This window comes from Terrapene carolina, unplaced genomic scaffold (genome assembly GCF_002925995.2).
Source record: "Terrapene carolina triunguis isolate 2854851 unplaced genomic scaffold, T_m_triunguis-2.0 Scaffold94, whole genome shotgun sequence".
In the NCBI taxonomy this organism is placed as follows: Eukaryota; Metazoa; Chordata; order Testudines; family Emydidae; genus Terrapene; species Terrapene triunguis.
In genome coordinates, this window is record NW_020664445.1 from 3,116,205 (window position 1) to 3,131,290 (window position 15,086).

At 48.3% G+C, this 15,086-nt stretch overlaps 2 protein-coding genes across 2 annotated transcripts in view; one reads left to right on the forward strand and one right to left on the reverse strand.

Annotated features, from left to right (window-relative positions):
* Window positions 1-10,864, forward strand: part of ELP1 (elongator complex protein 1) — an 89,408-nt gene extending 78,544 nt beyond the window's left edge. The window contains exons 30-34 of the mRNA XM_029911318.1: window positions 3,096-3,207; window positions 3,864-3,991; window positions 4,474-4,628; window positions 6,821-6,899; window positions 10,094-10,864. Coding sequence (XP_029767178.1) covers window positions 3,096-3,207; window positions 3,864-3,991; window positions 4,474-4,628; window positions 6,821-6,899; window positions 10,094-10,161 — 542 coding nt within the window. The 3' untranslated portion in view covers window positions 10,162-10,864. The remainder of the gene's footprint in view (window positions 1-3,095; window positions 3,208-3,863; window positions 3,992-4,473; window positions 4,629-6,820; window positions 6,900-10,093) is intronic.
* Window positions 10,865-13,061: 2,197 nt separating this feature from the next.
* On the reverse strand, window positions 13,062-14,634 carry ACTL7A (actin like 7A). Its single transcript, XM_024203008.1, has one exon. It carries the CDS (start codon window positions 14,621-14,623, stop codon window positions 13,373-13,375), a length of 1,251 nt encoding a protein of 416 aa, XP_024058776.1. The 5' UTR covers window positions 14,624-14,634; the 3' UTR covers window positions 13,062-13,372.
* Window positions 14,635-15,086: the final 452 nt, after the last annotated feature.

A 15,086-nucleotide genomic window follows, 5' to 3' on the forward strand; every position in this document is an offset into this window, starting at 1 on the left:
CCCTGTGACGAGGGTTTATCCTATGGACTCTGGCCACTAGGCCGTGCTGCCCTATAACGAGGGGCGTAAACCCTCACAGGGGCCTTTACAAAGTCCTCTCGGTGGCAGCAGCCCATCTACGTCAGGAGATCATCACAGAAGTCCCATACTTGGATGACTCGCTCCTCGGGGTCCATCAGTTGTAGAGGGCCAGTCAGCAACCTCAAAGGCACTAGCCCTATTTCATTCCCTGGGTCTTTGTATCCGTCTGAAGAAATCGACACCGACTCCAGTCTAGAGGATACACTGCATTGGAGCCAGACTCCTTAACTGCCAGAGCCTGCCTATCCAAAGAAAGGTTCTCCACCATGTCCAGGTTTAAACTGTACAAGGCAGTCTGCAAACAATTACAAGGGCCTCCTTACAGCTCCTAGGCCATGTGTTGACATCCATGTTTGTCGCATCTTATGCAAGACCGTGCCTCAGCTGCCGTCAGATGTGGACAGGCACAGTCTCTCCATGTGCTTAACCGTACCCCTGAATTCTGGGCTTTCAGCTGGTGGAGGGACCCATTGCAAGGCTGCAAGTAACCCCATTTTCACACTCTCCACCATCAAAAATCCTCACAATGGATTCCTCTCTTGGGTTGGGGGGCCACCTTCAGGGGCCACAACTCAGGGCAGGTCGTCCTCACAAGAGATTATGCTTCACATCAACACCCTTTGAACCGAGAGCCATCTGCTATGCTCACGAACACTTCCTTCACGACATACAGGGCCACTCTGTCAGGATAATGCTGGACAACAGGGCAGAAATGTGTCATATCAACCAACACAGCAAGAGCAAGTTCCCATTCCTTATGTGTAGAATTGCTAAAATTGGAACTGGTGCTTTTCCCATCAGATAGATAAGCCATCGAGAGTTCTACCAGGCCTCCAGAATACAATTGCAGACTCCCTAAGCAGGAACTTGCATCAGCACCATGAGTGAGAACTCAACAATTCTGTCTTCCAGAGCATTTACCAAAAGTGGGGTCTCCCCGGAGTGGACATCTTTGCTCCCCCAACCAGCTTTGCTCCAAGGGAGGACACGACTGCAATTAATTGGGAGATGCCCTGATAATACCGTGGAACCATATTCTGCTGTACATTTACTTGCCTCCATCTATAATTCTCAAGACCTTGATCAAACTGCGACAGGAAAGAGCAAGGCTTATTCTCATAGCATTGTCATGGCTGCGCCAGGTGTGGTTCTCGAACCTCCTTCACCTTTCAGTAACAACACCTCTCTGCCTTCCCCTCAAGAAGGGTGTCCTGTAAACCTACTACTTGCAAAACTTACCTGCAGAATCAGAAACATTTCCATCCCTGATGTTCTCTTAACTCTTGTCAAGCCTCAGAAGTTCTCTCCGAGATCCTAGACTATCTGTTGGACTTAGACACCAGTTTTGTCAGTGAGCTCAGTCAGATTCATCCTTCCACTTGGCCATTGAGGGCTTTTCAGTGTTTGCCCTTCCTATTACGACCAGGTTCCTTAAGGGCTTATACCTCTCGTTTCCCTCTGTATGGAACCTGCTACCCCATAGGACCTTAATTTCATACTCAGCACTTTAAGGAAACCAGTAACTATCTGTACTCTCCTGCACCTCATTCCTTATAGCTCTCACTTTAGCTAGACGAATGGGAGAACTTGGTGCACTCATGGCAGACACACCGTTGACTACTTTCTACAAGGATATGGTCACACTGTGTCCTATCCTCATTTTCTCCCTAAGGTTTCTTTGGAATACCATGTTAATCAGGAAATTAGTCTACCAGTGTTTATCCAAAGCCTTATGCCTCCAGACAGGAATCCAACCTGCACACGCTACGTCAGAAGGACTCTTGCCTTCTACTTACACAGACCCAAGGCCTTCAGTACCTCTCCCAGACTCTTTGTATCCTTTGTGGAAGGATGAAAGGACAGCCCATTTCAATGCAAAGATTATCAACGTGGGTCTCGGGTTGCATTTTAACATGCTACGAGACTGCCAGAATACAGCCCCCTCATAAAGTGACAGCACACTCCCTGGTAGCTCAGTCCACATTTCTAGCCTCTCTGAAAGATGTTGCAGTTGAGGAAATCTGCAGGATTGCAACTTGGTCCTCATCCATACATTTGCCAAGCATTGCGCTATTTTACCAGTTTTCAGAGCTGACATGTCACTTGGTGAGTCCTCCAGTCTGCCTTGGATTTGCCTCCTCACCACCCACCTCCACCTTGAGTTACTGTTTGGGGGTCTGCTATGATGGAGCACCCAGAAGGACACGTACTCGAAGAAGGAGAGATTACTTACATGCACGGGAATGAGTTCTCCAAGGTGTTTTATCCCAATGGGTGCTCCGCCTCCTGCCCTCCTTCCCCTCTGCTGTGGTGTGTCTGACTTGGTTGAGAAGGAACTGAGTGGCAGTGGGTCTGTACCTCCCTATGTGCCCTTCTCTGGGACCACGAGGAGCGGCTCTGCCAGGCCCGCACTGCTTTACAGTCTCCCGTCAAGAGTGTATAGGTGCGTGCACATCCTTCTGGAGAACACTCGTACCAGCAAAACATTTTGAATTCAAGGTACTGTACAGGTAACTAACCTCCTCGTCCTGCTGCAGGGGTAAACGTAGCCCAGCTCAGTCTCTGTTCCCTCTGACTTCGCTGTTGAAAGATCATGATCACCACCAAGGGTAGGGGGATGAGGGCCATATCTTACACCTGCCCTCTACCGCGCCTGTTCTCTTCACCTCTGCCATGTCCTGGGGGAGCCTGACGGTGGGACAGAGGCTCTCCCAGTGCCACCAGGGGACTGGTCCAGCAGTAGAGGTCCCAGGTAAGACTGTTCCTTGTGGAGGGAAAGTTGGAGATAAATGGAGAATGGTCCCATTCTCCATATTTCCATGGTACTTTGACTTCTCCAGACAGACTTGCTTGGAGCTAGGATGTCCTGTGTCCCTCCCCTGGACTGCCCCTTGGCATCGCCTGCTCTCAGTGTAACCATGTGCTGCTGTTTTTAACTCTGGTGCTTGTAAAATAACCTCCACCTTCATTGGGGATCGGGGGAAAGTCTAACTTGTTGCTAATTTGTGTTGCAGACAATGAGACACCCAACTGTCTGGAGGCAGACCTTATTTCCGAAACCAGCAGCATCGTGACAGCCAGTGACATGAGTGGCAAATACTCGCACAGTAACTCGAGGATATCTGCGTATGTCCCTGCCCTCAAACCAGATTGCAGCTGTTCATGCTGTACTGGGGGGACGAGAGGTGGAATGCACGGCTGGATCTAACTCCATCTGCACACTTACGCAGCGGTGGACTCTCGCTACTACGGGGCTATGGGTGCAGACGTGAGAGTGCACCAGCAGTTGTAGAACTTGGTTTAAAAAGAAGAAATGTGCTGCAGACAAAGTTGGTCCTGCAGGCTGGGTCAGAGTTTCTGCTGCAGTCCAGCCCCTTAGTGCCACTCCAGCGACGCAAGCCGCTGGATCTGTCCAGCTGCCATAGAAGCTGGTAGAGCTCCTGTACAGCAGCTGCTCAGCTACTCTAGGGAGCACCACAGCAAACACAGACCATCCTCAGGACCAGCTCCTTGGCAGCCACCCCCAGCAGGCAGTGGGGGCAGTGGGAAGCCAGCCCTCTGTGCCTTGGCTGGCAGCCCACCTGTCTTTGGCATGTTTTAGCAAGAGGTGTACGTACCGCGTTAAGATGCATTTGTTTGCAGGCTTTATGGGGGGGGGGGGCGGGACGGGTACCGGGGGGCGGCTGGGGGTTATGACTTCCTCTTGTAAGAGGAAAAAGAAATGCTGGTTGCTCTGTCCCGTTCTGTTGCCCATGGTGATACTGGACATTCCTTTCTTCTAGCCGATCCTCCAAGAACCGTCGCAAGGCAGAGCGCAAGCGGCACAGTCTGAAGGAAGGGAGCCCTCTAGAGGACCTGGCCCTTCTAGAGGCCTTGGGAGAAAATATCCGCACTACTGAGAACATGAAGGGTAAGGCCCCCTGACTGAGCCAAGCCAGCGTCCGGCTTGTGCGGCTGTCTGAGGCCAGATGCCACCTTCTGATCTTGAAGGTTGGGATGCAAAGAGTAGCTACTGCCCGAGCCTTGAGAGTGGGGGAGGGGGTCACTGAAGAGAGCAGCCTCTTCCCCAGAGACATCTTGGCAAGGAGCCAGGATCAGGACTACTGATTGGCTTTGCTAGTCCAAACCTCTGAGCTGTCACTGCTCTGATGAGTAAAAAATAGTCCCAGCCCCAGGTGTAAAGAATCAGAGTGAGATGAGCTGGGCTGTGCTAATGTGAAGAGAGCTCCCCTCATGCTGAGCCCACCTGGCACCAGGGGTAACGGCAGGAAAACAGTAGCTATGTTCTGCTGCTCCTTTCGCCCCGTCCCCAGTGCTAGAACAGCACCACGGCTTGCTTAGTGAACCTGGTTGATTGCTGTGATGGAGCTTGCTCTGATCTCTTCCTTGCAGGTGAAGTGCACAGCTTATTAAAGGGGCTTGTGCTCTTTGGCTACGATGAGCTGGCCAGGGAGCTGCAGCAGGCCCTGGAAGAGGCTTTGCAGTTGATAGAGAGGTCACTCCCGGAAATCTGGACCAGAGACCTGCAGCAGAATCCTGCTAACCCAGTAGGTGCTTGCTCCCTGATGGCTGTGACCTGAGTCGCTGTTTGCAACTTACGTAGTTGTGGTGCTTTGGTATCGTTTATAGAGACAAACCTTGGAGTCTTTAACTCAGACAAACTCTGACTGGAGTCGGTGGCAGTGTAGGCCTCCAGATCTGCCCCTTTTGCAGTATGTCAGATAAACCTTTTAGACAGTGTATTTCTAGAGGGGTGTTGCATCTTCCCAGTGCTCAGACCCTTGGCTGCCAGCCAGCATGTGCACTGCCTGCTATCTCCGGTGCTGGTTAGGAGTGATCCGACTGTCTCGATAGAGCTAGGGGACTTCGATGGCTTGTGTGTTCATTCCATATTCAATGCACTGACTTCATATTAAAACTTTGTGTTAAGTGAAGCAATTTGCAGAGTTCAGTGCAATATACTCTTTTTTTATGTTTATAATTGAGCAAAGAAATCTTTATAATGGTTGAACTGTTAACATCCTGAATTAACCGCTAACATGTCTTACCTCCACTGCACTTCAAATATTAACGTTACTGTAGAAGGGCTCGGCCGAGGCTCGTCCCTCCGCGGGGCTGTGGGGTGTCCCACCGCCGCGCAATAGTTCGCTATGGGCCCAGGTCCTCGGTCAGGGCGGGACAGCAAACACAGTCAGGAGCTCAGGCTTTTTAGCGTCTGGTGCGAGGGGGAGACGGCCACCCGTGAGTGGGGTGGCAGGGGGGACGCAGGCCCACCCACTCCACTGCATCCCCGCCCGGGACCCTAGCAGCAGCAGAAGACTCGCTGCTGTGTCAGTGGGGATCCTGACCGCAACACACTGACATTGGTTCTGGCAGTGCTGCGGCCAGACCAGGGTCGGCTGCCCCTGGGCTACTTCCGGACTCCCCCTCGTACGGTACCTGGGTTAGGGCGGTGTCCTCGGAGGTCTCCAGCACCATCGGTTCCTCGGGGTAGCTGGCGAGAGGCAGGCTTGGCTGGCCCGGCCAGTCCTTGGGTCGGCCGCAGCCTGCCGGCGTTTCCCAACCCGGAGCTAGGCCACAGGCATCTGGCCTCTCCGGGGGCTGGCTTTCAAGTGAGCTCTGCAGTTGGGCTTTTCTACTTCCTGTCCTGCGCCGTGACCTCTGGGGGGCGGGCGCAGGATCCACTGGCTCCGCCCACGTTGGTGCTAGGGGAGGCTTGTCCTTCAGCGGGGCTGTGGGGTATCCCACCGCCTCGCTACAGTTACCAATACAATCACTTTAGTCTCCGTAGTGCCCTTGCTCTTGCACAATATATACATGCCCCATGATGAATGGGACAGAAAGAGGAGGAGATGGAGAATTAAATCAGACTTTCTACAGTATTGGCAGCCCCACGTGGTCAATATCATGACAAGCTTAAAAAATCACAAAACTCTTTAAAAATATGAAATTTTTTTCCATGCTTTCTGGTTTCCCAGCCTTTAGGGTTAACTCAGGTCACATTTTGAAACTTTTCTCCCTAAGCACCAGGGCTAGAAACTTATTTTTAATGCAAGTTGAGGTTCTCCTGCAGTCACCTGCCTCTAAGAGCTGGGTCTTTAAGACAGACACACATATCACAAGACTTGTGATTAAAATCTCAAGAATTAGCAACACTGCCACAGCAAAGGGGGCTGGCACGGGGGTGTGGAAAAGATCTCACGCATGGTCCTGAAGTCCAGGTGCTCCAAAGATGCCATTCCTGCCAGCCCCTACTGCTGTCTTTGCACAGGGCTTCAGTAGGCTCTTTCAATGTTAACCACCAGCTCTTTCTGTCAGTGATCTGTGTGGCTCCCAGGGTGCTCTGTCTCCTCTAGTGGTGCCCTCAGATTGCAGCAGTGTCGTGCAGCTTTACCTCCCTGCACTAGCCTCTATGCAACAGTCCCATCACGCAGTTTGTCACAGAGCCCTGCACTGGTTCTGAATCTGATAGCAACTGTCTGGATACGTGCTATTAGCATCATCTGCCGAAAATGCCAAGCATTGTCATGGGGGGAGGAGCAGGAGCGCAGATCTCCCTTAGAATCCAATGGCAATATCAAGCAAGCTCCCATCCTGCAAAGGGAGCACTAACTACTTCAGTGGCAACAGGCAGAACTGCCAGTTGGGTGGAGCTTGGGGAGCTTGGTTTTGGAATCTTCTACTTCATTGTTATAAGGACTTGAATATTGCTGATGTGCCATTATTGCCTATTCTACAGGTCCTGGGCCCCAATTCAACTGCAAATAGCATTATGGCCGCCTATCAACAGCAAAGAATTGCAGCTCCTCCAGTACAAGGTTAGTTGAAGCATACGGCATACTAATCATAGGTGCAGGATATCTCCAATGGTAACGTCACTAGGGCTAGCAATGTTACAGAGATATGGCCTGGTGATGCAGTTTGGAGATTGATTTGGTAGGTCAGTCGTGTTTCTGATGTTCCCTCTTGGCATTAAACAGATGTGTCTCTTGTAAGGGTTACGCTTCTCCCTTTATGAATTCCTGTGGCAATGTTGTGGTGCTAGGAGTGCATGGCACTTACACCTGACTAGACAGACCATGTTCCTGCTTCACAGGAGTTGGAAATCTAAAGAGAAGGGAGATTATTTCTGTGGTCTGACTTAAATCATAAATCATTTATACCTGCTCTTTTTCACTAATAAAAACTCACCTGGTAGAGTTCCCCCCACAACCTGTCTAATGTTGTTTTAAGATGAAATGCAACCAAGTTAAAGAAACCCAAAAGTAGCTTGTGAAATGCTGAAAAAAGAAGACACTGCCCATGCACTCCTGGGTGAATGTTTACCAGTGTTGGCCGTTGCTGGGTCAGGACCTTGAGAAATCAGAACTATAGGCTTCCTGAGCACAGCTGGGTGATGTTTTTTTGACACACAAGATTTTTAGTCAAAAAATGGTGCCCCAAAGCTATCTGTAAATTTGGGCTGATGAATAATCGTTTTGGCCAAGAAAAAACACAATTTTAAAAAAAAAAGTCTAAATGTTTTGTGTCAAATTCAAATGTGACCCGTTTAAAAAAGAATGGAAAAACACCCATAAGTGATCAAAACAAAAAGGTTGGGGGGGGGAATTATTTTTAGTCATCTAAAATGTTTTGGTTGACTTGAAACAAACTAACTGAAACACCCCAACCCCCCAAATCTAGTTTCAAATTGACCCAAAACATTTCAGTCGATTGAAAAAAAATCTGAGTCTTTCATTTGATGGGGGGGGAAGAGAGAGAGAATGAAAAAGTGGGTTTGGTGTCATATTAAACTGGATTTTTTTTTATTTGATCCCTGCACCAAAAAATCCATTATTCGCTCAACTTTATTCCTGAGCCTTCTGCTGCCAGGGGAGATCTCTACTAGAATAAGCATTGGCTCAAAAGAACCCAGCCCATTCCACCGCATCATTCTGCTCCTTCAGAACATTGTCCAAATGATCATCAGTGCTATGGAAGGTGTTAGATGATGATCAGTGGAGTCCTCTACCTATAGGGCAGACATAGCACCCCCTCCATGCTGCGCACCCCTCTTCTGGAAGGGCTTCAGGTGAGAGGATAGCTGTGTCTTCATGCCAACTAGCTGCATGACATCCTCACTGGAGACGTCCAACAAGAAGCTGGTTGTGTTAACGTGTGCTATGATGTGTTGCTTCTCCACTGAGACCTTATCTACCACAGCTAGAGTAATAGGCCTGTAAAGACCACTAGCCAGGACCCCTTTCATCATTACTCGCACGGAAAGGCTGTGTAATGCTTTTCCTACTCCTCTGCGCTAACTATTGGGTGTTAGCATTGCAGAACCCACACAATGGAGGAGGGTGAGCTGGGTTCTTCCATCCTCCCACTACTGGTTACACCTGTATTAACCTGTTGCAGTGTTGGTTTGCACTGGGGTCCTGAAGAATTTGCTTTGGCCTGAAGAGCATGTATTGCTAGCGAGATCTACAAGAAGGAAAGAATCCAACTTGACTAGGTCCCACATTGGGTTTGCAGACTTACTGTCAACAGAAATGTTTTCCTTGTGTAAGTGGACACATTTGAGGTGGAATAATTGAGCTGGTGAACTTAGAACTCCACAATGCCATGTTTGGATTTCCTCTTCAGAGCAACAGTGCACGTTCAAGAGGAAAATGAAAAACTAAAATGTCAGGGGCAGGGATATTTTAAGGGCTTTGTTAGAAAGCATTTCTTTGCCTTGCAACAAAGAGGGTTTACTGGTGGTGATGGTTGTCGCACTATCCGGAGCTGTTCATGACTGTGTGTGCCTATTCAGGGCAGACTGTCAAAAGCAGGGCAGACACCCCAAACTGGTGGTATGTTCTAGAAGTAGATTTCACCAACCCAGTAACAAATGTGAACTCCTGCAGCACTACAGTAGTCTTACCATGGAGTCACAGAGGGTCCTCTTGGGCACTCCAGTCTATCTTGCCGCCCAGGCAAGCTGGACTAAAGTGATAAATGGTCACTTACACCAAGAATCACAAAAGATTCAGATTGCTCCCAGTCCCAAGAGACCAGTCACTTACCCCCAGGTCAGTTTGTATTTCACACCAAGGACAACGTTCATAGCCAACTGTATAGAAAACTAAGGGTTTATTAACTAGGAAAAAGAAATGAGTTATTTACAGGTTAAAGAAGGCAACATATATACACAAATGAGTTAGACTGTGGTTCCAAAAGGTGACAAGTTGCAGTAATCGGTCAGCACTGATTGTCTTTTAGGGCTAATGCAGGTTGAGCTTGGAGATCTCTGCTTTTGTTTCCTAGCTCCAGCCCTGTGACAGTCTAAACAGCAAGAGATGAAGAATTTTCATGTCAGCTATCTTTTTTTCCTCCCTTCCAGAATTCAAGATGATGGGATGAGTTTTCTTGCACATAGCACCTTCATGGGTGTAAGAGGGCCATCAGCCCAGTCTTTGTTTCACAGGAACCCATTATCTTGGTGGTAGTCCTTGAGGGGTGGGGGAGCCACTCCTCCTACCTCAGTTCACAAGTTCAGAGCAGGCATTTTTACAGTTATAAAGCAAAACGTACATATTACCTTATAGCATGGGATACAAGCATTACAAGTTGCATGCAGCAACTTACAAGCATTTTATAGTCCAAACACATCCTTACAAGTCTTGAACAATACTAACATGTGAGCTGGTCTGGTTTCCAGCTAAATTTCAGCGTCACAATGGTAGCTGTAGAAATGCTTTTGCTTGGGGTGAAATCTGGCAAACCCACCTCAGTCCCAAAAGAGTTAATTGGCCAAGTTGTAAATTGATACATGTGTCACGTGCCCCTGGAGGCCCTCTAACTGGAGTGGTCCTGCTGAGCCCCACTTACACATACTTCCCTTCAATCCCCTTAGGCCAGTCTCCTAAAAGAGAAACTCTCATCTGTCAGCAACCATTGATGGGCAGCGAAAGAGGAGTCATGGAGGCTTTCCAGTGTTCAGCTCCTAAGGGAACTTCAGATAACCTTCTCTTCTCTTGCTTTTCAGATGCAGAACTTCTTATTCCTCCAAAACTCAATAAAAACATCCAGTGGAAACTGAATCTCTTACAGTAACCTGAGGCCAAGAAATCCTGCTGGACACTCAAGTGTAGTTTATTGTAAGCTCATTATGTCCCCTTCATTTTGTTCTCTCTCTCTCTCTCACACACACACACACTCACTCACTCACTCTCACTTTAAAGAACAAGAGAGGTAGTCCCCATCGAGAAGCCCTTACTGGTGCTGTCTGAGTTGGACATCTGTCAACTCTCTTCCTCTGTCCTTTGGCAGCTCTGGTGCATTGTCCCTAAGACAGTTTCCAAGCCAGCCTTCCTGGCTGCAGTACATCACTGCTGCCATGACATTTCAGTCATTTTAAATAGCCCGGTTTTACCCTTTGGATCCTGTATCCCTAATAGTCCAGCTGATGCATTTTTTAAGAATGTTAAACAGAGCACCAGTCTCCCTGCTGCCCTGAGCTTTGTTTTACTGTTTAAAGTTGGATGGCTGTTACAAGACATTAGCCAAATTCTGTCTTGTTACACCAGAGTCAATCTCAGGTCACACCACTGACTGCAATAGAGCTACTGTACTCTACGAAGCTAGGTCCTCAGCGCATCTTTGCCAGTTTACACCAGCAGCAAATATGGCCCTAGGCTTACACTGCTGTACATTAGAGCAGACTATGGCACATTGTGCTGTGGCAGAGTGATTATTGTACACAACTTCTCCTCTTACCAAAACATAGCAGAATAAAGATGATATTGCTTAAACTGTATCTCCAAACTGCCCTGAGTCTGTTTGTTGGACAAATGTTTTGCATGAGCACTTCAAATCAGACTGTCTCCAGCCTCCTGGATACAGGAATGAGCTGTCACATGGCTGCGGTCTATGAATGTTCTCCCCTGGCATCCTGGGGAAAGGGTTGGCGCACACAAGCCATCTCCAGGTACAAGTGATGTGCTAAAAGAGGGACGGACTTACCATTTTTATCAGGCTGACAGAAAAAATCGACAGCTAACAAATCTCCTGTACACTTCACACACTTGGCTAGCAGGACTCCACAGTCTGAGGGTGACAGATATTGCAATTGCATGTAGGTTATGAATGGTTTATGGACTACTGGGCCAGAGATTGTGTGCCACTCCCCAGGGAAGGGTTGCCACAGCTCTGCAAGGCTCTACAAATGGGAGGGTGATCTTTGTGACTCACTCAAGCTGTAAACAGCCCCCTCCCCCCTCAAGCCATACCACCCCCCGGTAACTGAGACAGCTTGCAGCTACTGGGTTTTCCTGAGACCAGCAGACAAAAAAAGGGGCTTTTGGTGTAAAAGGGCTGCATCTAAACTGCCACAGGGCCTTCTTTGTAATCCAGCAAATGGACAAGACCTTCTGTCCAAGGGGCCTCAACCCTCGTGGAAGGGTTGGAAAGACTTCAGTGTACTAGGGCCCTATAGTGTGTGTTTAAATCCAGCTATTGTTTTTTATGATGTTTCAGCTGTAATTGTAAATGTGCTTGCTCTGAAGGAGCTGTGTGGTGACTTGTAAGTGCTGGCTATACCCTGTTCATAGGCCTCAAAGAAAGCAATGCCGGGGTGCAGGCCCGTAGGCAGACTGGCTTGTTGAGGATATCACAACATAAAACAGGGGCTGTGCACCCTTAACCCCTCATTCAAAAGGAGTAGGACAAAGGTCCCTGCCCAGAGCCAGGTGATTGCTGGAGACCTGGTTAGCACACCTAGAGTGGACCATGGAGCTACATGTTCAGTTAATCTGAAACTCTAGTCTACCAGCCCGGACCCATTTGGGGCACTAAGGGGTAACCTATTAGTCAGAAAAATTCCATTGTGACCATAGCTGGTGGTCAGCAGCAGACTCACTGTAGATGCTGGAAGTGGTGCTGTTTTTCTATATCACTTAATCAGGAGTTTAACCTTTTTTCATTTGCAGATCTATAAAAAATTTCAAGTAGAGTTGGGGAGCCCTTTGAAAATCTTAGTTTTGTTTAATATCTTCATTAATGATCTGGAGGATGGTGTGGACTGCACTCTCAGCAAGTTTGCAGATGACACTAAACTGGGAGGCGTGGTAGATACACTAGAGGGTAGGGATCGGATACAGAGGGACCTAGACAAATTAGAGGATTGGGCCAAAAAAAACCTGATGAGGTTCAACAAGGACAAGTGCAGAGTCCTGCACTTAGGACAGAAGAATCCCATGCACTGCTACAGACTAGGGACCGAATGGCTGGGTAGCAGTTCTGCAGTAAAGGACCTAGGGATTACAGTGGACGAGAAGCTGGATATGCGTCAACAGTGTGCTCTTGTTGCCAAGAAGGCTAATGGCATTTTGGGCTGTATAAGTAGGGGCATTGCCAGCAGATCGAGGAACGTGATCGTTCCCCTTTATTCGACATTGGTGAGGCCTCATCTGGAGTACTGTGTCCAGTTTTGGGCCCCAGACTATAAGAAGGATGTGGAAAAATTGGAAAGAGTCCAGCGGAGGGCAACAAAAATGATCAGGGGTCTGGAGCACATGACTTATGAGGAGAGGCTGAGGGAACTGGGATTGTTTAGTCTCCAGAAGAGAAGAATGAGGGGGGATTTGATAGCTGCTTTCAACTACCTGAGGGGGGGTTCCAAAGAGGATGGAACTCAGCTGTTCTCAGTGGTGGCAGATGACAGAACAAGGAGCAATGGTCTCAAGTTGCAGTGGGGGAGGTCTAGGTTGGATATTAGGAAAAACTTTTTCACTAGGAGGGTGGTGAAGCACTGGAATGTGTTACCTAGGGAGGTGGTGGAGTCCCCTTCTTTGGAGGTTTTTAAGGCCCGGCTTGACAAAGCCCTGGCTGGGATGATTTAGTTGGGAATTGGTCCTGCTTTGAGCAGGAGTTGGACTAGATGTCCTCCTGAGGTCCCTTCCAACCCTGATATTCTATGATTCGAGTCTGTGGCCCCCCCCCCCGTGTCCCTGGACCACAGGCTGAAAACCACTGCAATAGACAGTGGGTCTGTACCAGCTGCTATATCCCTTTTACACTGGTAAATCCTTTTGTCAAATAGGCTACAGTGAAAATTCTTATGAAACAGATGAGAGAAAAAGCTGTTCATGTGCAACACAGAATGCTATGAGCATTTAATACAGCCACAGTGGAACACAGATCCAAACTTCATTTTAGCAGCTCGGTTTGTTACCAGTATCTGAGAAAGAAACAGAGGTTCTTAGACATCTACAGTCCCCTCAGGGTGGCAGTATTGATTCTAAGCTCAATCTTGTCCACTTTGTACTCAGAAACATTTCCTGTAGATGAAGAAAGGACCCCGTTCTTCATATTCTCTTCTGTAAACCCAGAGCTGCTGAAAGGCATTGAGTGATGCCAAAATTGACCCTCCAGTCCAGACAGAAAACTTTCTGTCAGGGGATGCTGCTGCAATGGGGTCATCATTGGGGCACATCTTGGTCAGGTCTCTCTGGAAACGGTCAGGGAAACCCTTCAGCATGGTACAGCCTCCACACAGCAAGATATTGCCCATCAGCTTCTTCTTGAGATCAGCATCACATTTACTGAGGCAGGTCATTGTCAGCAATGGAAGTGCTGGCTGCTGTGATCCTATCAAGGATGGTTTGAAGAGCATTTCAGCACACAGGAATCTCTCTTTGCCAATGGGAATTAGATGCCCATCTGGAAGTTCATAATCAACCTGCTGTTTCCGGAGAGGCAAACTCATGTCATGCTGAAGGTCCAGAGACGTATAGCAACACTTTTCCTTAATGTCCTCTATCATACTTAGTTGTTCCCCAGTAAATGTTTTCCCAGCCTCATTTAATAACTTCATGAGGTAATGGGTGAGGTCTGATCCAGCATAGTCTACTCGTCCAGTAATGCTTGGCATAGTATAACCTTCATAGATAGGGACCACATATGAAACACCATGGCCACTTTCTACCACAAGAGCGGAGGTCTTTCCATATGAATACATAGATAATCTGGACTGGTAGGCGATATGCATGGCAGGAGTGCAGAACGTTTCAAACAGCATCTCGGCATATTTCTCCCTGTTGGTGGTAGGACTCAGTGGAGGGTCTGATACCAGGACAGCATGCTCCTCTGGCTGAATCTTCATCTCTTTGTGGAAAATGTATTCCCAAATGTCTTGGACACAATCCCAATCGACCACTATGCCATGTCTCAAGGGATTGACCAGTTTTAGGGGTATTTTCACATCCTGAAGTTCTTTTCCAACAAAGGTTTCTTTGCGATTGTCCCCCGTTTTAGCAGTCTGCTGGAAATGCTTGCCCACTGTAGATGAAATAACATGGGAGGGACGAGGCTCTCCAGCAAATCCACACTTACAGTAACCTGTGCCAATGTCTATGATCACTGCTCTAGTCTCCTTCACAATCTTGGGGCTTCTCTGAGTTGATGAAGCGCTATCCTCTTTAGGCTTTTTACTGCCCCTAACTAGTACCGCCCGTTTTGCAGGACCTTCCTGGATTGTTGCTACTGCTACAGAACTGGTGCTTCCTTCGACTGACATTTCCTTTTTCTTTTGTCATAGATGTTGATTCCCTTTGACTGTGCTGGCAGAAGCCATGGCAAGCCGAGAAATACCAGGGGTAATTTTGGAACTTTCATGCCACTGACATCACTGATTGTGACATAGAATCATAGAATCATAGAATATCAGGGTTGGAAGGGACCTCAGGAGGTCATCTAGTCCAACCCCCCGCTCAAAGCAGGACCAATTCCCAACTAAATCATCCCAGCCAGGGCTTTGTCAAGCTGGGCCTTAAAAACCTCCAAAGAAGGAGAATTCACCACCTCCCTAGGTAACCCATTCCAGTGCTTCACCACCCTCCTAATGAAAAAGTTTTTCCTAATATCCAACCTAGACCTCCCCCACTGCAACTTGAGACCATCAGCTGTCTGCTGCCCTTTGGGGGCTACAGCTTAGTACAGGAGTAGGCAACCTGCAGCACGCAAGCTGATTTTCAGTGGCA